Raw genomic sequence first — 27,061 nt, 5'->3', positions numbered from 1 at the left:
TCAGGGCCTCCACAGGTCATTATTTCTAGGCTTTTCTTCCTTTGTCATTTATGTGGTTACCTACTGCTGCCACAGAATAGGGAGGAAATAGGGACGAATAGGTTTACAAATAGGGGTTTAAAAATTCTATATTTTAAAATAGAATTTGCTAGGCTAGCACTCTTTCCAAGAAAATCTGTGCTGACTAGATCACGTTCAACCATGAGGGTATACTCAGGAATGATACCATCTTGAACAGTACACAGATCCCAAAGCAGGGTCTTCCAGCTCAAAGATCCCACTTCACCTTGTCTTGTCGGTCCAGAGCACAGCCCTCCTGGATGAGCGCGGCAATGACCTCAGTGTTCCCCACCACTGTGGCCCGATGCAAGGCGGTCTGATCCCCCTGCAGAAGGCCCAGAAGCAGGAACAGTGGTCAGCTCCCACACCACCCACTCATCACCCCCACCCTGCCACATGGGCATCTCCCATCCCCACGCAGAGCACACTGGTCCCCACAGTGAGGTGGTATTTGTGGTCTAGTTAGCAGACAGTGTATATGGAACAGAGTTTTTGTTTTCACATTCAGTAGGAACCTTACACCAACCACAGAACCACCCTTAGGAGCACAGCTGACCTCAGAATATGGATCTGGGCCTCACCTGCCACCCCAGGGGATGTTCAGCTAGACTGTGTCACATCCAAGAGCAGCCTGTGTGCCGTGCAATTAAACCATCAGTGTCTGAATCATCCCTGCCAACTGGGAAAGCTGGTTCCCCGCTTTCAGAAGAATCACTATCCAACTCTGTCAGTTAGTAGCACTTGTGATTTGATGACACTGCTTAATTTTCAGTCTGCCATGTACTGGCCAAGAGCAATGCAGGGGGTTTACATGATGTCACTGCAGGACTCCAGGGCCTGCAAGTGGTCGCTGCGTACGTAGTAGTTGATGACACCATCCTCATTGATGTATGCTGCACTTGATCCCCTTTTCTGTGATCAGATTTCCAGGGATTCCCAACCTTCTCTTTTTCCATCTGGGTGCCAAAGGTAACTGGACTTTTTCCCCTAACTGCAGTTAAGAGGACTAAACACTCCTCCAGGTAAGGCAGTCAAGACTAATAAGAGTTCTGAAGTCTCTAAGGGCACATCTTGTCGCTGCTATGTACTTAGTCAAGTAGAGAAAAATCGAATGGGGAGAGCAGGAACGTGCACTGGCCAAGGAGTCGGGAGACCTGTCATGGCAGCTTTGGGAGACACCTGTCACCTCGACAGGCCTCAGGTTCCTCACCTGTATAAAGAGGGCTGAGAGTCCCCAAGGATCCTCTTTCCTGATTGGGATCTATGATTTGGTTGGCAAGAGTTTTGCAAAAATAAAGTTTCCTGGTGGAGCCCAGGAGGAAACAAAAGAACACACTCTGGGGCATCCCCGGTCCTCAACCCAAGAGAGGAAAGGGAGACTATTAGAAGCAGAAGACACGTAGTTTTGTTTTTTTAATGAGGATGCCCCACTAACTCCAAATAAACTTAATGAAATGCTGACTCTACTTACTAAACTCCCTGGAATCTGTAACAAAAAATACACATTAAAAACAGTTACCTTGATGGCCTCCCTGGTGGCGCACGGGTTAAACACTGCACTATGAAGCTGTCTGCAGCCTCTGCAGCATGAGTTTGATCCCCAGCCAGGGAGCTATCCACATGGCGCAGCAGGCCTCTCCTGACTCACCCGCTACTTCCTCAGCAGTGTATTCAGTCAATCCTCCTGTTCTGTTCCCACTCACCCCCCACAACTCTGGCCTGTACCCCAGTTCTTATATGCTTAAATAAATCTTTAAAAAAAAAAAAGTCTGAGCTACATCAATCTGCCCTTAACAGGACTGTGTCCATGTCTCAGAATCTTTATTCACTGCTCATTTGCAAACCAGTAAGGGATTTCTGAGGAAATGGATCAGAATATTAGCTTTATCACAGATTTCATCCACTGTCCACAGCATTGCTGTCACCATCCCTCCCTTCTGCAACATTCTCCTCTCCAAGCTATCATTTCCATTATAAATCAGGTTTACTTCTTGTCCACCTGCTCAGATCCCTTATTGTACAGCACTCTTGGGTGCCATACAGTCAAAAGAGAACATGGCCACCACAACAGAAGATGTACCACACCATTACACACCCATTTCAAACATTTTGTTGTTTCCAGGTGAGGTATATTTTGTGCTCCACCCAGTAATCCTTTCAGAAACTGCCCAGGTCTTAACTTTTAGAACTTTTGTAAGAATTTCTAAGACTGCCCATTTCACTATCAGAATGGTGATAGATTTTCCCAAAATGGAACTGAAGGACAATTTATTATCACTAATAGTTCAATTATATTTGATTTAATGATACTGATAATGATAATTTTTGTTAATGCTGAGAACAATGGTGCTGCTTAAATGCTCTGTTCTCAGTAGAGAAGATGAAGCTAGTCAGATTTTTCTAATGATTTTAAGTCTTTTAATATCCCCACAAACTGCTGAGGTTCTAATTAGCACACTTGGATCAATCAGGGGGAACTTTTAACATAATAAAACTTAATCATTCTGTCTTTGCTGTGCACAAAGTGTGAGAAAAAGTCCCAAACACATAGGTCATGTCAGTCACTCTTGCCATGAAGTCCTTGCACAAAGAGCCCCCGCTGGTTAGGGCATAGTCTAACCTAAGCCTTGCTTTAGGACAGATGCTTTTTGTGTGTGTGTCACAACTTGCCACTCAGTCATGAGTTCAGGCATCTCTGGAACCAGAATATCACATTATTTAACACTTGCTCTCAGCATGAATCTACCATATTTACTTCCCTAGAGATAACTTTTCTTGTTAAACTTTGGTTCAGTGGAAGAAGCTACAGCTCACTTAGAGTTCAGCTCGGAGGAGTCAATTTTCAGATGGACTATCAAGACTCCTGGAGATCTAGTTATGTGTGTGAAGCTGCAGTGAGAACAGATTGTCCTGTGGACACAGGTGAAACTGCAGGTGACCTTTCTGACTCCAGGATACAACTCTCCTCCATCATCCTCCCTGCAGACAACTCACTCAGAGCCTGGTCCTTGTCTCAACAGCCAGATAAATACTGCTAAAGAGGCCAAAGCCACCTTTCCCCACCTTGAGGGACTGTCTGTTAGCTAGGCCATGAATGAGCTTTGCCAACACTAGATGAGGTGGTTCTGGAGGACTGAGTGATATACTTTCTCTGCAGGAAAAATCCAGCTGCTCTCAAGTTGCCAAGATGAGAATTAAAGGCTTCGAGAGATGTGGATCCTAAGTAAAGGGGCCATGTCAGGCTTTCCATGTCAGGAACAACACAACAACACAATGTCCTCCCCAGAACACAATAATTGAACACTCTCAACTGACAGAGGGTCAAATTACTTGTCAATCAACATTTTCTCCTATAAAACTAAAATTTACTGTTGAAATAATTCCTCATTGAAACATGACACAGAAAAGAACAAAATGTGCCTTCGATTCTTACTTATTAACAGACCCAAACAGCAAGTTTGACATAATCTTTTTCCCCATGTGATCTAAATTTACCAGGAAATTCTGAAACTTTGGGAAATCATGCTGAATCCCTCAACGGTGTTTGTTCATTATTTATTCAGTGATTATTTATTGATCTCTCTAATATACTCCAAGGGCATGGCATCTAATTCTCCTACTTTATTGATAAGAAAACCAAGGCCTGGCACAAGCTGATGCCTAGCCCAGGATAACCAGATAATTCAGGGCAGTGTGTTTGGGACAGATTTCAACTGTCAAGGCTCTTGGCAACTTACCACCCACCCATCAAACTCTTTCCAACCTGTGAAGTCAATTAACTTTAAGACAGGCCTTAAAGAATATCAGCTGACTCTGAGGGGGTGGGGCTGCCTCTATGTAGTATCATCAAGCTAACTGCTTTAGTGCAGTGTCATGGTCACTGCAGGCTCCCAAGAATCATTTGATGAATGATTAACTACAAAGAAGCAAATACAAAGTGCTGCAGTTAGAAACTTGAAGAGCCAGCAACCTTGCAGTTTGGCACTTTGATTTGGAACATAATGACCTGCTTGCATAAATGCCAGCTCTCAATTTTTCTAAAACATCAGAGTTTCTTAGTTTGGGATTTGGCACTAAAACTCTGTTTTGAAATACTTGTAGTTTTCTCTCCTATATGGGGAACAAGAATGAGCACAGTGGAGATAGATGCCAAAGATCAGCTCGTGGAAGAAACCCCAGTCATGCAAGGGTGGAACATCCCCCCTTTGGGAGGAATCCCTCCCAGAACATATCGGCAGACATGGTGCAAGGAAGCTCAAGATAGGGTAAGTGCACAAAGCAAGTTGCTGACCTCTTTTTCTCTCTCTGATCTTCTAGGGGTCTTCCTAGCCTTTCTTCTCTGGTTTTTCTTATGTTTTTCTTCCTTTATGCCTTTTACCATGGTCACAGTGTCCTGGACTATTTCTGAGGTGGGGGCCATGTGACTGCTCATTGACCCATCAGACATGGTGTTAAAGCTCCAATGAGAGTTGGCAGGATTGGTGAGAAGCAAGAGGGAATTTGTTCCTGAAGTTGCATATTCTAAAGAACTGGTTTCCACAGGTTGAAATTCATAATAATCCCACTCCAGGCCACTGGAGGTCATTCTTCAACTAATTCTCAGTCCTTACCATGACCTAGAGAACAGTATCTGTAGGATATGAAGTTAGGAGTAAATTCTTCATAACATTAACATTCTTTACTTCTACCCATCATCCGAGATAGTTAACTTCTGAAATGATTTTTCCAAAAATTACTCTTCTTCTTTGAAGAATACCCATAAAGAATTTTCTTCCTCAGATTCTTGCATAGGTTTTAAGGCTGATCATCAATAGGCATGGTAAGTATATAAAAGATTGACATGAACCATATTCTGGCAAATGCACTATTTCAAAACTAATGTGTCAGTTCTACCTTACCCATTTCCATCTATTTTCATAATTGATTTGTAGTTGTGTTTTCATTTTGCTTTAAGTTATCTGGGAGAAGCAACGTATGCATTAACTGAGTAGGACATGGAAAAGATGCAAGAAAATAAATAATTCCAATAAATGAAAAGTGTGTTCCTGTTTAAAAATAAAGTTGGGCATGGCAGACCACTCCTGTCTCGCCGGCTGCTCCCCTCAGCAGTGTATTTCACTCAGTCTGCCTGTTCTGTTCCCCACTCTGTCTCTGGTGAATCCTCTCACCCTCCCGCACATTTGGCCTGTACCCTGGTTCTTGTATGCACAAACAAAATAAATCTTTAAAAAATTAAAAAAAAATAAAGTTGGCTTTCCTTCTGCAGATATATCACTCATTGGCTACCTGTTTTACTTACTATCTTGCCTGATATAAACAGCAGCAGTCTAGGAAGTTAGAATGGCTTCTGCTATGTAAGAACACAGAGACACTCAGAGCTTATGACATGAGACTGGAGGGTTGGGTTGGGTTAGCATGCCTGGCATTGTGGCCTTGCCACCGTGGCAAGCAAGGGCTTTAATTACGGAAAGAGAAGACCACATGTACCCAAACATGTCTGCACCAGCAAATCAATGCCCCACCTTTTCTGTGGTGAGACTTACTTTCTTTCCCTATATTTTCACTTCTGACTTCTAAGGATATGATATAATCAGGAATGTTATTATGGCTACAGTGCAGGAAAACAAAAAAAAAAAAGGCACCATGATCAAAGGTAGGAATCAACAGCTTAGAGCTAAATCAGCATCTTTTGAAAATAACATCTTTGATGACCCAAATAGGTTCCAAATATAACCAGAGATTTCTGAATGACATTGGCCAGCCTCTGCCTATGTATAAAATAATGGTATATTCAGTTATTTCTTTGCAAATGCCATCCTTTTCACCTGTGTGTTTGCCAAGTGTTAGGACCATTAGACAGAGAACCAAAGAAAACCAGAAGCAGTTTGGTCCCCCACACCCTAGCACATCTAAGGGTCTTAAATTTGACAGAGTTATGTAACCACATTACTGCATATGTTATTCCAGTAAATCTGGGAGAGTTATGATAAAAGCTAACTTTCAGATTTTGTGTCCCTCACAAAAGTTCTTATTCTTAAATAGAGTTAGAAACAGTTTCTGAAAAGTTTCCAATCACGTTGTCCTAATAATTCATTAGAGGACAATTTACATCATCTTGCCTATATCCCCTTCTTACAGAATCCTTCTTGCCCAAAGACCCAGTCGGGCAACCTATGTGCTATGCGATTCCCCTCCACCAATCACTATTGATTGACTCAAAATGGACACCTGACCTCAAAGAAGCCAGTCCAAGTCCCTCTCTAGATAATTTGAATGAAGAGACCCAGAGACTGATTCTCAATAATGGCAGAGCACCAGAGTGAACTCTCACTGGAGGATTTCTTCTTTGATTCCATGGGATCAGTGCCCTCTTTTTTTTTCTTTGAATAGGTCCTTTTAATTAAAAGTACAATGACTAAGAAATCAATGTGAGAAAAGGGAAAAATTAAGTCCCATCTTTTTTCCAGTGATAACCTTGGGCAATGACATATACTTTCAGCAGGTTTCCACTTGAGCGAGAGAGAGCGCGCGCGCATGTGCGTGGTCAAGCTTAGCTTCATACTAAGACAGGATACAAGGAAAATGCTCTTTGAAGCTCTGCATTTGAATGATGCTGGGTAGGAATGAACCATGATAAAAACCACTACCTACTCTCAACTCTACTCTGCTATCGAGAATGGGCCCCGGATCAGGTCTTCAAAGAGGAAGTTCTTCCTACCATGGGGACCAAGATGGAGATGAAACATATGGGGATAGCATCTACTACCCTCCCATCTCCTAGCTGGTTACACTTTTTACTGTGGGTTTCTAGGCATCCAAGCTCCCCTGCAAATCCCTCTTCTAATAGAATGATGGTTTCTACTCACATCATCCTGGACATCAAGGTCACAGCCAGCCTTCAGCAGGATCTGGACCACAGAAAGATGGCCCTTATTGGCAGCAAGATGCAGGGGGGTCCGGCCGTGCTGCAAATGCAAACACACTGATTTCAGAACAAGATAACAAAACCACTACCAAGGAGCAAGTTTTCACACAGTGCCCCAATCCCTACCCCTTTGGTTTGGAAGGAGATTCTTATGGATTTACCAGAATTCAACTTTGCCTCAGTTAAACTCGACTATTAGGATTATAAGTCATGAAAAAATATGCTCAAAATATGAAGATTTCCTTTAGTGCTTAAATTTCAACTCTCCACTTATCACACCAACAAGTAGGAAGATAAAGGGTTTCAAGTTTTTTTGAAGATTTCCCACTGGTGCTAATACTTGGGCATGATGAAGTGGTCACAATGAACCTGATGAGGCAAGAGATGGGAGAACAATAAAAGGTCAAGCTGTCCTAGTAAAATTGACTTAGTACTCAAACTTGAAACAGCTGGCCAAACTGATCAGAACGGGTTCTCCCTCTTTTTAAAAACAAAACTATAAATACAAATTTACAATATTTCAACTTCAAACAATATTTTTAAAATGCACACATCCACCAATCATTTTAAGATGGCCTTATATAAACATGGATATTCCTTGGGAAATCTTCCCAGATTTCATTTCCCCTTTGACCCCAAAGGTGACTATCCTTTTAGATTTGGTATTCATTATTCCTTTGACTTTTTGTTGTTTTTACTGTTTGTAGCCAAAAACTATGTGTGTGTGTTTTACTTGTTTTCAAGCTTTCCATTTATGGTATTAAACTCTACAGTATCATTTGATAATTTTTTTTGGTCCAACATTGTATTTGAGTTCCTTCTTCACATTGTCACCTGTAGTTCTAGTTCATTATTTATACATTGTCCTACCAATCGGCATCCAGGCAGGTATCCAGAACACATCTGTGTGCACCTGAGTAGGCTTCTCAGGCCTGTGGTTGGCCTTCAACTGCCCTAAGCACACGGCCTGGGTGATACACAGAATAGTATCAAGTGTAAATCAGCTTATATGCAGTGAACTGACTTTGCCAAACTCGGAATTCTCCAAATTCTAAAGGAGACATAATGTTCCCTTGGCTTGCTCCCTCCAGTTTCACCATGAAAAAACAGTTCTATTCCTTGCTTCAAATGCTGTTTAACTACTTCCCCACTCAAGCTGAAACATAACCCTGAAAATAAGGGTCTCACATGGCCTTGAATCCTTTCTAGCACTAATAAAATGTCCCTAAGATCTTTATAAATATTGTAGCAGGATAAATCCATTTGCTCTCTAAAAAAGTCAGTTTGCATGGGTAACTAACCATGGAAGAAAACAGATATAGCAGACAACAAAAGCTTCTTAATTTCATGAAATGAAATGCAGTCAAAGCAGTAGAATGATACTGGAAAGAGGTCAGAGCTCACTTTAAAATTAGAATTCTTAATTAAGAAAAACGTTACTCCCAAGAAAGTAGCTATAAAAAACCTTCATAAAAAAGGTAACGTCTGAGATGAGATGAAATGACCTTCCTTGGCTGGCAACTGTGCTCAGCTCATGCTACTTAACCTTGATTCTTTACAGGAAGTATCCACGGTTGATCATGTGGAGCAAGACAACTGGGTTCCACTCACTGGACCTGGACCCATGATCCATTTATCATCTGGTGTCCCTTTAGCACATTGATTTACTGAATGTCCTTGACAAGAATGGTAGGTCCTTGTTTGTCCTTGTCAAGGACATCAGAAAAGTGACCTTCACAAAGGATGTAAGTCACTCTGAAACACAGGAGACTCATCACCTTTATGAGCAGAAAGATGTGTGCTGTGAGGGAGGCTGACAGGGTGGTGGGACAAGAGCCACTTCTGAGCAACTGGAAAATACAGGCAATGGTGGGGAGAGGTAACCCAGAGGGAGGCTGGAAAAGACGCCACAGGCTGAGGAGTCACTGGTGTCAGAAACAGGGAGTCCTAAGGAACATCCTCAGCAGCCATGAGATGTTAACTGGTGGGAAACTGACACCAAAGGAAGCAGAGGGACTGCTCAAATGAACATAAACAATCAGAAGGCAGGATTAGAAAACACTGCTGTGGCTCGCTCAAACAGGTCACATCTAAGAGGGTGCTTCAGAGACTATAAGTTAATAACAAGATGGCCCTGGACTGGAGGCACCTTCCTAATCCCAAATGGGCAGGGAACACCCTCTGTGGGGGAAGGAAAGTGAGAGAAGCTGGAGCTGTGCAAGACTAGTTCAGATCCTCTCTGACATGTGCGATTCTGCACACCACGCTCTCCTAAGCCCATTTTGTTATTTATGACATAGGGAGAATGTACTTGAAACGGGATGAAACAGCACCCACCATCTAAGATGAATTCCCCTTCCCTTCAATTGTCATCAGCTATCACTCGTGAAAACACCCCAGTTCTTCCTTCTCCTTGACACCCCCATACCTTTGTCTCAGGAAGACAAGTGAGATATTTTCAATGGCAAAACAGATCCAGGTGAAGAGGTGGCTCCTGGATCACTTGACTAGACAGGTGGCTCTAGTGGGACAGTCGAGTTTCCTATAAGCCAGTCCTGATCCACTGATCCATCTCCATTTTTTAAAAATAGTCAAAGTCTTTTTTCCAGACCCATCATGCCATCAATTCACAGGGAGCGCATTCCAGGGGTTCAGGCTCCTTCCCATGGTTCTCAGTATGCCTCTCTGTGGGGAGCAGGCTGGCGCTTCTGCTAGAACAAAGTGCTTCCTTTTTTTTTCCTGATCCTTTTCTTTCACATATTTCAAGAAGCCATCTCAGCTCTTAGAGTGCTTAATATGCTCAGTACAAACACTGACTCTCTTGGCAAGAATCTTGCCCTTTAGTTGTTTGTTTACAACAATGCCAACTGCATGTTGGGTAACATTATATACTCTTCAGTTTTGCCATGGTAACATTTGGTAACAAAGGGCTTTCCTTTTTGAACAGTGCTCATCCCTTTGATGTCTGTGATATCACCTTTCTTGTGGATTGGCATGTATGTGGCCAGAGGAACACCTCCATGTTTTCTAAGAGGCCTAGCGAACATACTGCGGGTGCCTCTCTTCACCTTTCTGTTGATCATTTTGGCAACTTACTGGAAGATGGTGGTTCTGACCAGATGCCCACTTCATTTTTTAAATACAGTCCACAGTTCCCTTCTCCAAAGGATTCTCCCTGAATTATTCCTGGCCTGTCGTCCCCATTCCCTCTTAGGAAACCTGCACATTCTTAGTGTCACCAAGGGCACTGGTTTCTCCTTCCACTAGGCTGTGATCTCCTCGAGGGCAGGGTTATGCTTTCCATGACTGATGAAGCAAGTTGATTCTGCGGCATATCAATGAGGTTCTGGTGTTCCTTAGCCACAGGGCAGACTGGGGATACCAGGACACTGGAGAAAATTTCACAATTCCAGGCTTGACCCCCAAGGAATGGAGAGCCTGGAGAGACAGCAGACTCCAGTTTCTAGGATATTTTGGCCCTGAAGAGGAAATGTAACCTCCTGGGAGCCTCATGAGCATTTAAGCAGCTACATCAGTGACACAGGGCTGTGAGGAGAGTATGATCCCCCACCCCCAATGTCTGACTCAACTTTTGCTATCTGGTAAAAGGGTGGCAGTGGTAATCAGTGCACTGCTTAATTAAAGCTATCCACTCCTGTCCCCTGGTCTTTCCTAAAGATAAGAACATCCCCTTCACACACACACCCACACACACATGTACACACACACACACACCACCACCACAGAAGGAGAGCAAGAAAGAAGCAGAAATGTACTTGGTTTTCCAGAACATTCTGTAGTGAAAAATAAAGTAGCACATTTTGGGGGGTAGCTGTTTCCACTCAGCAGACAGGGATACCCCAAGGTCACATGTGACAAGTGGGGAAGGTTGCAACCCCCCCCTTAATGTGAGGGGGTAGATAAAAACTGATCTTGAGAGGGACCTTTGCATGACTTAGACTCGAGCATGCCACTGTTCTCATCTCCATGCTTCTAGGACCGACGGTGGATGAAATAGGACAGAAGAAAAGACTATGTACTATGAATAATTAGATGTTTTTAAAGCATCCATTTGTTTTGGTCCTACCCCAGTTATCCTAAAAGACCAGTTGAACCTAACTCAAGCCAGGTCCTGGTGGGTCCAGGGAGACCAGTAATAATGAGGATAAGACAAGAGACAGCAGCAGCTAACACAGGGGAAGCTGGCTACATGACAGGCACTACCTTGGTACATTTATATGTATTAGTCATTCAGTTCCCCAAACAGCAGGTCACTGGAGTCTGGATTCACCCTAAGGGGTGTGACCCCAGTCCCCTTGCTCTTACCCCCACTCCACCTGCTGCCTAGCTTGTGCTGTAAGAATGGGCTCTCCCCTGGCAGAGGGGCTCCTTGTCTCTCAAGAAGTTTCTAGGCTCCCAGATGCTGAACTCTGGGGTAATTCAGAAATAACCTGGTCTCCTTAGAATCTCCAGGATGGGAGGGAGGTTTTCCACTCTCGCCGCAAAGTTAATAACCTGGGGCGGATGGTCTGTCTACCCACCTAACTGCCACCGGAGCCTACCCTGCAGGGATTCTGGCTCGACTCTGCGGTGGGGCCCAGGCATCCGTTGTTCAACAACCTCCCCAGGTGATTCTGATGAGATACCTGGTTGAGAACCGCAACACAGAGAAAGCGGGGCCAGAATAATCCTCCCTGGAGCAACCACAGGCCCCCAGGAGAAACCTGTCTCGTAGGCCTGTCCCAGCAAGAGCCATTCCTCCTGCTACATTCTTCATGATGCTCTCTTCCCCACCTCTTGGTATAAAACCCTAAAATGCTGCATCATCACAACCCAGAGCTTCCCTCCCATATTTTAAGAGTAGAGAGCAGAACAAATTTTAAAACAAAAGCAAACCATCTATAATCCTACCACCCGTTACAACTATTATCATTTTATCTGATCTTTACCAATGCATCTTTTCTAGTGATGCTTTTGCAGTTATATTTATAAGTCACATAAAAGGATCGTGCTTTTTGCCATAATATTATTCCTTAAACCAGTGATTCTCAAACTTTATTGGGGAGCAGAATCTCCTGCAAGACTTGTTAAAAGACAGACATCTGTCTTTTCCAGAGTGTCCCCACCCGCGGGATTCGTAGGCACGAAAAGAGAAGGGCTGAGGATTGAAATGAGGGGCTTGAGACAACTTGACGCTAGTGCATGCTTCTTTATTGTTCCTTTACCTTTCTTTTACTTTCCCCTGTCTTTCTTACTTCCCTGGCCTTCTCTCTGCTCCTCTCGCAGCACTCTCCTCTCTCATGGTTCTCCTCTTAAATCTCTTTTCTTCTCCCTCTCTCTCCCCCCCCCCCCCCCGCGTCCTCCTCTTATATCCTCATAGCTCCCCCCCCCCACCTCCCAGTCTCACGTGATCTACAGGAAAACGCAGGGGTTTCTCCAAAGGCGAAACAGTAAATCGAAACCTAACTCATGGAGCACATGCGCAACATGGCGCATGCTCCAGGCGGCTCCGGACACAGAGTTTCTGATGCAGTAAGTTGGAGGTAGAAACTGAGAAACTGCATTTCTAGTAAGTTCCCAGGGGAGGTAGATGCTGATAGAAGACCACGGTCTAAGAGTCACTGGCACAAACCACTCATTTTCAACCTTTTAGCACATTAGAGTTTACCTGAAAATAAAAGGAAAGAAATCCCAAACTTCACCCCCACAGGGCTGGATTCTATCACCTTAAGCTGGGGTCTGGTATGGTGATTCTAAGGTGTAGCTAGAAGTTATGAACTCCTGTAAAGGTGCCAATTCTCCCAACCTGCCCTGCTATCAGGATGGGCCACTTGAGCCCAGCAGGGGCGAGAGGACTTAGGACACTGCAGGACTTGCACATTTCCCTTGATCTCACTAGGGAGAGGCCCAGAACTATGCACTGCCACTGAACTCAACAGCAAAGGGCCTTGAGATGTTGCCAGGTAACAACCACAAAAAAGTGGCCCCACTGTCAACAACTCCGGGGCTCTGGTCTAGGATGTTGCTTTGTTCTGGCAGGTTGAGCCCTGTGGGGCCCGGCTTCCAGCAGAATTACTGCAAAGGAACACAGGACCAGTCCCGTTGCAGCAGGCGACCCATAAATTACACTCACAGGTGAGTATAAAAGGACACAAAGAACAAAACGATCCTGCTACTCACCTTGAAGAAGCCAACTCCCACCTGCCAGGGGTGAGGCTCTGTCAGAATATTCCAGGAGGAGGATTCCGGTTCAGATAAAAATCTCCTACCAGTGAGGAGGACAAGGGAGCTCAGCCAAAGGTAACCAGCTTAAAATAAGCCTTGAAAGGAAGTGGAGGTTTCTGTTTCCAGCATGTGGTCCAACAGGGTGCTTAACCCTTCTCATTGGACACTCTCAGGCAGACCCGGGTGTTTATCCGGAGAGCCCTTCCGAGGAAGGAGCCAAGCCTCTGGGCGGGGAACCAGGATCACTTGAGAACCACAATTCGCAGAAACAAACCTTTGGAAGGGCGCTCCCTCCCCCAGACTTCATGGCCCCGGGAGCCCTGGGCCATGACTCTGGTCACTCAGTACTCCAGCCAGGACCCGGCGGTCCAGTCCTAGCCACTCTCTTCTGGATTCTCCCTAATCAGGGCAGCCTTCTACACTGATGATACCTGCCTGTGAGTGACGAGCCTTGATATTCCTCAGAGCCACTGCCTGGCCTAACAAGTGGGCCTGAGAGTAAGGGGGATGCTCCGGGCATCCCACTCCTGGGACACCAGCTGGGGTTGTTTCTCCAAAGATAAATAAAGGGGATAAATGTGAAACATACAATACTGGGATACTTCCTGTAGCTCCAGCAAGGCACAGAGCAGGTTCTCTATGATCTGGGTAGATAGATCCTGGAGCCCTCAGTGGCTTTTAATGATCTTTCTGCACCATTTGTAGTGAGATAACCAGGTACAGGGAAGTTGGGGGCTGGGGAGGCCAGAGGGCCAGGAGGCTGCCAGGCCTCCTACCCCCAGCAAATCTTTACTCTTTTTGGGCTCTCCGGCGTTCTCTCGTGGTCTCCACCGCACTCTGCCGCCCGTGCTCTGTGATGCTGCTCTTATATAGGCTCCATCTCTCGGCTCAGGCGCGCCCACTCACGCCCGCCCATACCACACTCCAGGTGCCACCATCAGGCATGCGTGTAAGACCACAGGTGTTGCTCATTGATGCTAATGGTGGGAGGGCGGGGGGAAAAAAACCCTGAGCAATTCCATTTACCCTACACTCCACCCCCAGGATGTACTCTTGGGGGTAATCACCCAAGCTCCAGGGGTCCTCACTGCTGTCACTCCAACACTTGGCCTTCATAGCACCAACATGACAAGCAGACCCCTGCATTAAGGCCAACTCTTTGCACATGCATCGGGGATCTGTGGATACAAGCCTCACATGTGCCCTCTCTTGGGCCTCCTTTTGGCTGTGGGCTCTACCACAAGCCATGTTCCCCACCTGTCCCCTGAGGATGGGTTCCTCAGTACCTCACCCTTATTCAAAAGTGAACAGGACATCACTCACAGGTGATTTTAAGAGGCTCTCCTGCCTTCTTTAGGATCCTTCGGCTGCTTAACAACTACTCAGGACTTCCCAATCTTAGCACCAGCTTTTGGCTTTCTAAGCTGACTTTTTTGACAAATTTCCTTTGCCTAGCTGCAGAGAGCCTCATAAAAGGCTGCTTAAGGCCACCCCTTTTCATCTCCTGGGATGTACAAGTGATATAACATCCAACCACCAAAGTTCCTCCACCTTCTGGCAGAACTGTTAGTCCGAGTCCATCAGTTTTTTCCTCGCTTCAGCACTGGGTGAGCTTCGAATGATGAATCATGGTCCTTTCCTCCCCAGTGAGTCTGCCTCTGAAGCAGTGGCTGGCCCTCACAGGCTGTCTCCTTCTCCACTCGAGATCCCATCCCACAGCTCCCAGACCTTGTCCACCTCCTGTGCTCCTGTAGCATCTCTAGTTCTTCTGCAGCAACTGGACTTTGGCCACCTCCTGTGCCGCCATGTGTAGGGTAAAGAAAATATCAGGCTTTTCTGCCTTTCCGCCATCAGGATAGATGATGGATCCTTGTCCTGAATGCATGCCTGATGGCGGGCACCTGGAATAGGGTGTGGGCATAGGTAGATGGGATTCAGCTGAGCTAAGACTGTGCTTTTTTTAAGGGCGGAGTCATGGGGACGCCAGCAGCAGCAGTAGAAGCCGAAGCCGAAGCCGAAAGAAAAGCCGAGAAGCAGCAGAACCAACGCCAGAGAGCCCAGATAGAGTAAAGACTTGCTGGGGGCCCCCCAGCAAGCACCCCTGCCTGCCATATGCCTGGTGAACCCCAATAAAAGACCTGCAAAAAACCACTGAGGACTCTGACTCCTCCTTTACCCGGTCTGCATGGGATCAGAAAACCTGCCCTGTGTCCATTCCTGCCTTTACACATGGCACCTCCAGCATTGTCAAAGACTCCTGCTTTGCCAACCCCCAGTCCCTCCCGAGGTCTTCGGAGGGCTCCAAACCCATCTGCATCAAATCATCCTGCCGACTACACCACGTAATGCCAGGAAGGCACAGAGCAAGGTTTTCTATGATCTGGGCAGATGGGTATAGAAGTCCTAGAGCCTTCAGTGGCGTTTTCAGGTTTTTAATAATCTTTCTACACCATTTGTAGTGAGAAACCAGGTGCAGGGCACGTAGGGGGGCTGGGAGATCAGGAGGCTGGCAGGCCTCCCAGTCCCTCGGGGAATCTTTACTCTTTCTGGGCTCTCTGGCATTCTCCCCTGGTCTCTCCGCTGGTCTCTACTGCACCCTGCTGCACAGGCCTCGGCCTCCACCCATCCTCTGCTGCTGCACCTCCATGATGCCGCCTTTATAAGCGCCATCTTGGCTCAGGTGTGCCCACTCCCGCATGCCCACACCACACTCCAGGAGCCGCCATCAGGCATATGTGTAAGACCATAGGGGTCGATCACTGATGCTAATGGTGGGAGGGTGGGAAAAACCTGATCACTTCCATTTACCTTACGATTCTTTAGGAAAAATATTATGAAATTACAAATACAAAATTAGATTAGGGCATTGACAGGGGCCACTGTGAGAAAGGGTCCTGCAGCCTTCAAGACAAATCCCTAGGTCTTATAGGGGAAGCCATTTAGCAGAGGTAACTGCTGTCTCAAAGCAAGAAATCGCACAAGGAAAGTCCAGGACCTTGGGACAGGGTAGAGACTGGTCTATTCTCTCCTTTTCTCTGAACATCTCCTTCCAGGTCTAAAGCTTTGTAGATTCTGGAGTTGACTTTAACAGAAACTGCTCTTTTCTCGCTGGCAGAGGTCTGTATTCTGAAGGAACTACTGCCTGGGTATCTACAAATTCTGCCCTGTAGTTGAGGTAGTGGGTATAGTTTATTTGACAAACATTTACTAAGTGCCAGGCTAAGTACTGAGAATTCAAGAATGATACAAAAAAGGCCACTGCCCCTGCCAGCTCAGTGGCGACCCCACATTTTCCTAGCAGTTTTTGCAAGACAACCACCGCTCCTGCTTGACAAGCAAAACAGTCCAGGCAGGGCAGCTGAGAGTACTGCTTCAACATAAGAAGTCACCAGAACTCAAGAACAAGCAGTGTGAAGGCCAGGGGATTCAGGCCTAGTGGGTGGCTGTAGGGTAAGGAAAAATGTCAGGTTTTTCTGCCATCCCGCCATCATGATGGACCCTTGTGGTCCTGAATGCATGCCTGATGGCGGGCACCTGGAGTAGGGTGTGGGCATAGGTAGATGGGATTCACCTGGGCTGAGACTGGGCTTTTAAGGGCAGCGTCATGGAGACACCAGGAGAAGCCAAAAGAGAAGCCGAAAGAGAGGCTGAGAGAGAAGCAAAGAAGCAGAAGCCGAGATTACCGGAGAGCCCAGATAGAGTGAAGACTTGCTGGGGGCTGGGAGGACTGACAGCCTCCAGGCCCCCCAGCGCCCTTGCCTGCCGTGTACCTGGTAATCCCAATAAAAACCTGCAAAACTACTGAGGACTCTGACTCCTCCTTTACTCGGTGTGCGGGATCATAGAAAACCTGCTCCATGACCATTCCTGCCCTTACAGTGGCACATCACTGACTGGGGTGAAGGGAGGCACAGAGGTTCCAAAGCCGCACAAGCCCAAGACTAAGATGGGGTGTGCCCAGGTCCACCTGAGACGAGGTTGTAAACTGTGGCCCTTAAGACACAAATAACTTTTATTTGTTGCTGTTTGTTGTTTCTCCCTTCCTTTTGTAATTTTTTAAATTTACACTTTTTATTTTTAGATGACTAGATTTATACAGTTTTAAGAAATAAAACAGCTCCCATGTACCTTCCAGCCAGTTTCTCACAATAGCAACATCTTGAAAAGGTGTCTCGATCAGTGTTGATAATGATACAATCAAGAGGTGGAACAGCTCTGTCACCACTTTGTAATTTTCCAGGTGTCATTGAATATACACCAAAGTCTATTTCGTCTCCCTCGGAGTGACAAGGATATTGCATTTTTCATTTCCGTATGTTTATAGTATATACTAGTGCGATCTATTTCTGTGTGTGATCTTATATCCTGCAAGTTTGTCAATCTTATTAGATTGAGGAATTTTTTGGGTAGACATGTAGACAATCATGTCATCTTCACAAAGGGAGTAATCTTTCTTCTTTTCCAATTTGTGTGCCTTTTCCTTCTTTTTGCCTTACTGCAGTGGCTTGAACCATACTGAAAAAGTGGAACGAGACTGGACATCCTTGCCTTGTTCCTTATCTGAGAGGAAAGTGTGATATTCACTATAGGTTTAGGGTTTTTTTGTTTGTTTTTTTGAAGATGTTGAGAAAGTGCTCCTCGATTCCTAGTTTGCTGAGCGCTTTTACCAAAGGTGTGGGATTTCATAAAATGCTTTTTCTGCATCTGTTGGATGCTCATGTAATTTCCCTTGGTTAGCCTGTTACTTGGAGTAAATGTTTGCAGCAAACCCCCTCTCCCATTCATGTTAAAACTCTAACCCCCATATCATCTTTGGAGGGCTTTTGGGAGGTAACTGGGGTTAGATGAGGTTGTGAAGGTGGTGGGATTAGACCTTATAAGAAGAGGAAGCGGGACCAAGCTCTGTCCTGCAGGAGCACAGAGAGCGCAGCCGTCTACAGGCCCGGGAGAGGGTTCTCACCAGGAACTGAATCCGCCAGTACCTTAATCTTAGACTTTCCAGCCTCCTGAACTGTGAGAAATAAATGCTTGTTATTTAAACCACTCAGTCTGTGGTATTGTTATAGCAGTCCAAGTTGACTAAGACATCTGTTGATATGGGGATTACGTTGATTGATACTGTAACAGCCTCGCATACTTGGAGTAAATCTCTCTTGCTCGTGGTGTATAATTCTTTGTACTTTACTTGCTTTGATGGAAACATGGGCTGAAAGACCAGGCACAGTCGCCACCTACTCACATATCCACCTTGGACACCTCGTCTTCTACAACCTAAACACACAACAGTCAATTCTCATGGGAAACAGCCTGCTGGCAGCCTGCTGAAAGAGACTTTTCAGTCTCCAAACAAGTTCTTGACTTAATGTATTTCCTGAAACCCAAGTCATTATAGCTTAAGAGAGTGAAGACGATGGGGAGAAGACTGGCTAAAAACTTGGGGCCCACTCCAGTGTTCCAATAGCCTCCACAGACATCCAGAATCAGTTTTGAGGGCCCATCTCTAAAGTTCTGAGGTTTGCTCTCAATTACAGCAGGTCTCCCCCACAGGCACAGGCAGAGGCTCATGTCTTACCCATTACACCAGTTCTGTGAGGGACACCCCTCTCCTCTGAAGAGCATCTCCTGGGGATACTTCTGGCTGTTCACGATAGTTACCTGGAGCTCTGAACAAAAACCCAAGCCCAAGCCAGACCCAGACCAATAAAGAAGCTGTGGCTGTGGAACCTGGGCCTCAGACTTTCTGAGGCTCTTCAGGTGACCACACATGCAATCAGCACTGAGAGCCGCTGACCTAAAGGGGCTTGGTGACTCTGAGGACAATGGACTCAACGAGAAAACATTAATTATGATAGTAGTAACTATCATCCATTGAGCTCCTTCCACACCCTTATTTCAATCTTCTAAGCACCCTGAATGGATTACCCCACTTAATCCTCTCAACAAAACCCTGAAGTTGCTGTCATATAAATTTTACAGACAGGAAACCAAGGCTCACGGTGGCTAATAACTTGGTCAGAGTCACAGAGATGGCAAATGTGATATTCTTAACGTCTAACTGTGGGTAAGGAAGATTTGCGAAAGATCTTTCAATGGGCAACAAATTCATCGAGACACCAAATAGACCAGGGAGAAGTGTGAAAAAGTGCTGAAAGGGTCCAGAGTTTCCGTTCTGGAAGGTGAGAAGCATTCTGGAGACAGACAGTGCTGAGGGCCTCACAGCATGAATGGATCCCATGCCCTGAGCTGCACGGTTAGACATGGCTAAGATATCAAACTCTGTGTGACATATATTTATGCATGTGTATATTTCGCTGTAAATTTAAAAATCAGTAATTTTAAAATAAAATAAAAATGAGAGCGTGAGCACATGTAAGCAAGTGAGCGGGAACTAGAAGTCCAATTTCACACACAATGAAATTCCAGGTCACCTCCTGGTTATCTTCATTGTCTTTGTCCTCCACTAGTTGTAGGATGCTGAGGATGATGCCAATAAATTGTGCCCAGGAGCAGACATTCTGGGTATATTGGCTAGTTTTACATCTAATAAGCAAATTTATTTCCATTTTCCTGATGGTCTACCTATTTGTGATTCTTTGAGTTCTCCTTTGAAACAAGTGTAATATCTTACTGGTTCCCTCATTCATTGATTAAATAAACCTAACACTTTTTTTAATAACTAGAATACCTAGTATATGTCAAGTTTTCCTGATGATTTCTGGTTATAAGCTACAAAGGCCGATGTTTTCCTGGTTGAGATTTCCTTCCCACGAGGTGAAGCTTTGAGCTACTGGAGAACAAAGAGCAGACTTGCCGTTTGATGTGACATGTAACTGAATATTCTGGGAGCCCACACAGAGCGTGGGGATCCATTAGCTCAGGGCAGAATGAAGGGCCGGCATCATCCTGTGCTGCTCACTGGGCTACCAGGTGGAAGATGAAAAGTCCCAGGCTGTCTTGGGAGGGTGCCCTGTTTTCCAGCTCCGAGTGGAGGATAAGGAAGGACAGGAGAGATGTGGAGCCCCTAAGCCCCCCACCCATCAGTCACTGCTTTTCTCCCTGAGTCCCAAGCAGTTGGCCCTACAGACAACCCAAAGGGATGAAAAAGAGAAAATTCTATGCAGCTCATCTGAAGTGGCAAGAAACAGAGTCAAAGAGAGGTCAAATTAGCCACAGCAGAGAGCTCCCATAGAGATGCCAGAAAAAAAGGACGAGTTCAGAAGGTGAAGGACCAGGAGCAGAGGGAGAGGGAGCCATTGGGAAAGAAGAGCCCTGTATGTCAGAGGCGCAGTTGCTGAAAGGTCAGTCCTCTCAGGCCTCTCAACCTGCTGGTGGAGCACACGCCGGCACAACCTCTAAGCAGAGCAATTCTGCTCTAGTGGTCAAAGTTACAAGGGAAATTACAAGGGCGCACATGTCCTGACCTAGCAGAACCACTGACAGAAATGTGTCTCTCAGAAGAGAACCACACTGTCCAATGAGACCTCAGGACAAGGTTAGCTGATGAACATTAACTGGGCTATATCCATCATAGGGTTAAGTTCAGTCAATTAGAGTTCACTGACTACAGCAAAGTGAAGCCATATACAATTTGTATGAGAAAAAGACAGAGATATGTCTTACACACCATATGTAAGAAGTATCTCAGGAAGAAATTGCAAGGAACAGGTAATGCATTGCCTTCAGGGAGGGAATACTGAATGCGTGGAAAACTAGTGAGAGAAAGACTAGTCAACATTTTGTACCTTCTGCATGAAACCACGTGATACAATTTCAATATCCATTGTTATTTCTACACCTCATCAATTTTGTCTTTGCTGCACAAAACACCATCTTTAAATTCTATGAAAATAACCCATCATTACAAAATAGAAAGTACTTACTAGTAGGTGATGACTAACATATAAATTAACTCACCAAATATTTCATGGCTATAAGTGCATGAAAACAAACTTCACACAAATTTCCTAGGGGAAAAAAGTCTTTTTCACCAGAAAACAAATATTCCATGATTGTTTTGTGTTTGTACAATAACATATGTGGCTCAACGTGGCTTAAAATCATCAGAATTTATTTTAGTAGGCATTATTCTTTAAAGTTGGGTCATTAGGTATGATTTGTGTGATACAATTTTAATTCTAAATATAAATTAAAAACTTTAAATGAAAAGAAGTGAATGGTTTACTATTCAAATTTTTTAAAATAAAAAATGTTTATACCTTTTAAACAAGTGTATAGAATCTTCTAGAAAAAGCGCACAACAAAAAGCTCTCTCAAGTGAACACCTTTTTTACCTCACCAATAACTTTGTAAGTGTCTGCTTCTCCTACTACCCAGACAACAAATGCAGGAAAAGTACTAACATCAGGGTAAACAAGTTATTGCAAAAAAGTAAGCATGATGATAATAGCTACTACACGGTACAGTTTATGAAAGTCATAAATTGGTTAAAATAACATACAGACCAAATGCTGATGTCACTTGATATAGTTATGACATACCTACATTGGAAAAGGTAGAAATTTATGTGAGAGAGTAGGGGAGAGAAAAAACACTAAATCTTAAGTTGTTAGTTTTCATAGGGGTATGTCAACAGGTAAGGACTGAAATAGAAAAATCATGATTGAGCAATAGCAGACGTCATTGAAAGAATCTACCAAGAGTTGAAAGTGGTTGCCTAAGGAGAACCAGAAGTCAAAGGCAAGCATAGTAAAAAATACTTCCCATTTAGAATCCATGTATACACACAACATAAAAATTAAAATAATCACAATTGTTTTAAAGTTAAACTGATTAACCAAATTAGTATATGCACATTTACTGGAAATTATGGGGATAAATATCAGGAAAAAATTAAATAACTAAAAGAATTGAGAGTTTTCTCTTCAGGGCAACCATTTGGGATGGGCCTGGGACAGTAGTTTTTTTTAACTTACTTTTAAAGCTCCTATGTACATGCAAGACTTTGATAAAGATAACTATTAATAAGAAAATTAAGTTTTTAAAAAGAGAGAAAATAACAAGCACTGGTGAAGATGTAGAAAAACTGGAACCCTCATACATTGCTGACAGTATGACCACCCTGGAAAATTGTTTGGCAGTTTCTTAAAAAGGAACGCATAGATTTTGCCATATGTCCTAGCAATTTCACTCCTAGGCATTACTCAAAATAAATGACAAATATGTCCACACAAAAACATGTACACAAATGCTTATAATAGCATTATTCAAAATAGTGCCAAACTGGTAACAACCCAAAATCCATCAATGGATAAATGGGATATTATTTATTCTGCAATATAAGTCAATGAAGTATTGATGCCTGCTAGCCACCACATGGAGGAACCCGGAAAACATTAGGTTAAGTGACAGAAGCCAGACACAAAAGACTACATACTACATTCCATTTACATGCATATGAGTCCAGAAAGGGGAAATTTATAGAGACAGAAAGTGGATGTACTATAGCCAGGAGCTAATGAAATTTTTATTGGGGTTATGGAAATGTTCTAAAATTAGAACAGGGTGATGGTTGCATAACTATGTAAATATGTTAAAGATCATTGAATTGGGCCTCCCGGGTGGCACAGCGGTTGAGCGCTGAGTTGCGAAGCTGCCCACAGCCTCTGCAGCGCCGGTTCGATCCCCAGCCACCGGGTGAGGGTCCCACATGGCGTGCAGACCTCTCCTGCCGCCCTCAGCAGTGTACTTCGTCAGTCTGCCTGTTCTGCTCTTCGCTCTGGCTCTGGTGAATTCTCTCACCCTCCTGCACTTCTGACTGTACCCAGTGCTTGTATAAATAAATTAATTAATTTTAAAAAATCATTGAATTGTACACTCAAAATGTGTGAATGTTATGGCAAGTCAATGAAACTGCTTGAAAAAAGGCAGATGATTAAGTCTATTAAAAAAGAAAACTCCAGATTATGAGGTAAGTGCTTTAAATAAGTTATTATTATGACAATCCTGAAAGGTTGGCATTATTACCCCACTTTTCAAGAGAAGAAAACTAAGGCTCCAAGCAACAGTAACTCCAGAGTTCATGCACTTTCTGCATTTGTGGCTGCTCGGGTCTGGTCAAAACCTGACATAAGGATTCTTCCACCCTCAATTCAGCACAATGAGTACTGCTAGGTCAAAGGATGGTGACCTCTGAGTAGCCCAAGATTTTCTATTTTTTATAGAGGCCAACATTGTGTTATTGTGATTTATAAAGAGAAATATTTATTTGGTCTTACCCCCCATTTCTGGCTCACAGTTCTAAAAGCCTTGGAATTTCCTAAGAGATAAGATTAACTGAAGTATATTTTGTTATACTATTTGGTCTTTTGCCATCAGTTCTGAAATAGCTCCCAAGCCAGAAGGTAAAAGGAATGTGTTATCCATAACAAGCCCATATCAACTGCACCTGAGTTTATGTTAATGAGGTGACTTTGGGAAAGCCCCTTAGGAAGGGCTGGTTGGCAGGAAACCAACTCTGATTAGAAGGATGGCACTTTCCGTCCTATCCCTTTGCCAACCTCCGGGATGGTAAGGTTGGATCAGTTGCCAGTGACCAGTGATTTAATCAATCATGTCTATGTAGCAAAACCTCCATTAAAAACCCAAGAGCTTCTGTCAAAGGAACAGTGAGGAGCAAACGCCAAGTCAATGAATGATGTCCTGAATAGACTCCCCAGCCATCTCCAGATCTCAGATGCCAGAGAACCAACTCCCAGCATGCCATGAACCTGAGGTCCTGAACTTCCAGGGAACTCGGGGCGGAGATAAGCAGCCATGCTGGGCTTCAAACTTAACACATGCATGCTGTCACTCATGCTTTTCCAGGTTTGCCTTGCAACCTGATGCCTCAGTTCAAATGATATTGCTGCTAGGATGTATCTGCAAATTAGTCTTCTAGCTGTTCTCCCTCTTCTCACCCTCCTTGTAAATAAACCCTTTTCAATTTCTCTCTGCATGTCTGCTTCTGGGTCTCATCCTGAGTTCCTAAGTGCACCTGTGAGGACTCACAACCCAGGTGACCCCCATTTCCCCCAGGGTTGCTCTGTAACACTTCCAGGTTGGTGAACACATGGAGATTCTGCGAGAGTACCATACTCAGAGAGGGTCTGGGAGTTCAGTGCCCCTTTCTCATGCCTTACCCTATATATCTCCCTCCATCTGGTGGTTCCTGAGTTATATCCTTTTATAATAAATGGGCAATCTGGTAAATAAAATGTTTCCCTAATTTCTATGAGCCACTCCAACAAATTGGCAACCTCCAATTTACAGCACACCAGTCACAAGCATACGTGACAACCTGGACTTGTGATTGGCATCTGAAGTAGGGGACAATCTTGTGGGACTGAACACGTAACCTGTGAGATCTAATGCTATCTCCAGGTAGAGTCAAAACTGAATTGGTGGTTTTGAAAAAAGCACACATCAGAAGCATGAAATATAGACTACATATGAGTAACTGATAATGCGAGTGGGCCAATCTTTGCACAGGAGGACAGGCATTAACAGATGTTACTATTTGAAAACTAAATGTTGTCCCTTTTCAGGGCGCTATCTGGGGTACCTGGATGATGGGCTTTGGAGTCAGACTCACTGGGGACAGTTGCAATTCTGCCACTTAGCAGCTGAGGGTCCCTTGGCACGTTACTTAATTCTCTCTGTGCCTCAGTTTCCTTGTCTCTAAAGTGGGGATGAAAACAGAAGCTCTTCTAGGTGACTGTAAAGCACAGGGAGCAATACCGAGCGCTCCACAAGTGTTTGCTATCAGTATTCATTTTTCAGTGTATTTAAACGTGTCCCCTAATGTCGCAGAGCCTGCCTTTTCTCAGCTTTACCGTAAAACACCCTTCAGCTAGTATGTTCTCCTGATCTGTGGTGACAGGTAAGCAGTGTCCTCCAATGATCACCACCCACTGTCACTGGCCCAGACGGTCATCTGGCTCAAGCACCTCACTGTACAGAAGGGATAAAGACACTCTAGCATAAGCTGGCCCACCTCCCAGAAGGCCTAACACGATTATAACGCAAGCACTCTATTAGAGAAGCTTTTGTGCCCCAGCTTCTCAGAGGATCTCTTGTTCATTTGGCTAAAGAAGTAGGTGAGAAAAAGTCACACTGTGATTTTAAAGACTGTCAAATGCTAATCACAAGTTACTCCATTTGAAAGATAGAAATGAAAGCATTTTTAATCCTCCTTCCTTCTTCCCAAACCTCCATCCACTGGGAGAAAAAAGCCAGTTCTTTGAAAGCCAAGAACCAAACACAACAGTTTCGCGGACAATGGTTGAGAGGTAGGCTTTTTCCCAGGGAATGGCTAAAGCACTTTTTTCTTTCTTCTTGTTACCTTGGTAACCGCTACCTTGGCGCCCTTGTTGATGAGCTGAACCACATTCTCTGCTTGGCCTTTGTACGCAGCTATGAGAAGGCGTTCTGAAAGTGCAGCGACCGCATCCTGCTGGCTCATGAATTAGGAGAGAAAGAGATTCTTGGGAAAGCAGTAGACAAGTTCCTTCAGCCACGACGCCACTGGCCTGGGCCGGCACCCGCGGGTGAAGATGCTCCCAATCATCGGAAGGTGCCTGTGTCACCATGCCATCTTCGGGACCTAGGGTCACAAAACAAAGCTGTTATCAGCGTCACTCTGCACACAGGCCAGGCCACAGCTCTCCTCTCTGATTTTAGGGTTTTCGGCTGATTGTTCATTGCAGGGGAGGAAAGCTGGGGCAGAGAGGCCTGGGGGGAGGCACATTCTGCACAGTAACACCCCTGAACTTGCAAGTGGGAGACAGCGGAATGTGCCCACCTCCCTCCTTCCTTCCCCCTCAGGGACATTCTCCAGAGGAGTATGATCAAGACTATGTCTCTGTCCCTGCCAAATACAATCCCTTGGACATCCTCTAGTTGTCAGACCTGCCTTCAGCAGGTAACTGTAGCATGTGTGATCATTAAAGGTCCTTCTGGGTTATATTTTAATGGCTCAAAGTGGCTAAAAAGCCGATTCTCCTAGCAGTAGACCACATCCCACAGGGCCCAGATGAGTGGCCCCCACAGTTCTCTCCCTCATCCTTTTCTGACATAAACAGTACACTCCCTTATCCTTTTCTGAGGTGCTGGTGGTGGCCATGGTATGAAAACATACATTCGTAGAGGCTTGAACTTATAACCCCTAAAACAAATGCAAAGTTGTAAATCAACATTACCTCAATAAACATTAAAAAAAAAATAGTGCCATTTCCTGAGTTATAGAATAGAAGGAGCATTGGGTGCAGGCCCAGGTCATCTCCAGGTTCCAATTACTGCTGGAAAAACCCATCTTGGAACAACACAGAGCTAGAAACACTGACAAGCATACACACTGCCTGTTGTGCCAGTACGGCTAGTGGTGTGGCTTCCCTGCTTAACAAGAGGAAAATAAATGGCACTAAGCCACACCTCTGATCAGGGGTCTGAAGGGTAGTACCTAGTGGTAACTTGAGCTCTTTTTTCCAGCAAATGAACACAATTTTAGACTGGTTCCTCCCAGTAGTGCTGGGCCACCTTTAAAACAAACCAAAGCCATTGGCAATTATTTCAAAGGAAAGGTTCCTTTGGACAGAAAAAGGATCTGATTCACTCCTGGCCTGTACTACAAAGTAGTAAGGGCTTCTCTGTGTTTTAAAACATACTTAACAAAACGTGCAACACGCACGAATGGAAAGAAAGCATTGTGCTAAAGAGACACCATTCTTCATCCCAGACCTTACAACACATTCTGGTTTTAAAGGTCTAGAAGATACAGACATCTTGGGCCTCCCCGGTGGCGCAGCGGTTGAGCGCTGGGTTGCGAAACTGCGCACGGCCTCTGCGGCGCCAGTT

At 44.7% G+C, this 27,061-nt stretch overlaps 1 protein-coding gene across 4 annotated transcripts in view; it reads right to left on the bottom strand.

The window, feature by feature from the left end:
• Window positions 1-27,061, bottom strand: part of ANKRD6 (ankyrin repeat domain 6) — a 152,537-nt gene that overhangs the window by 27,405 nt on the left and 98,071 nt on the right. For 2 of the 4 annotated variants that reach the window (XM_037520105.2, XM_037520106.2), the window contains 3 exons: window positions 25,551-25,811; window positions 6,927-7,025; window positions 287-385 (listed from right to left, as the gene is read on the bottom strand). In XM_037520105.2, the coding sequence (XP_037376002.1) occupies window positions 287-385; window positions 6,927-7,025; window positions 25,551-25,670 (318 nt within the window). In that variant the 5' untranslated portion in view covers window positions 25,671-25,811. Of the gene's footprint in view, window positions 1-286; window positions 386-4,351; window positions 4,707-6,926; window positions 7,026-25,550; window positions 25,812-27,061 lie in introns of those variants that run through there. The other 2 variants (XM_054699031.1, XM_054699032.1) reach the window with 1 other exon arrangement.

This window comes from Talpa occidentalis, unplaced genomic scaffold (genome assembly GCF_014898055.3).
Source record: "Talpa occidentalis isolate TD23 unplaced genomic scaffold, MPIMG_talOcc4v2.1 talOcc4.2, whole genome shotgun sequence".
Lineage (NCBI taxonomy): Eukaryota > Metazoa > Chordata > Mammalia > Eulipotyphla > Talpidae > Talpa > Talpa occidentalis.
Note: the sequence above shows the minus strand (reverse complement) of the source record. Positions and strands in the feature narration are given on the sequence as shown.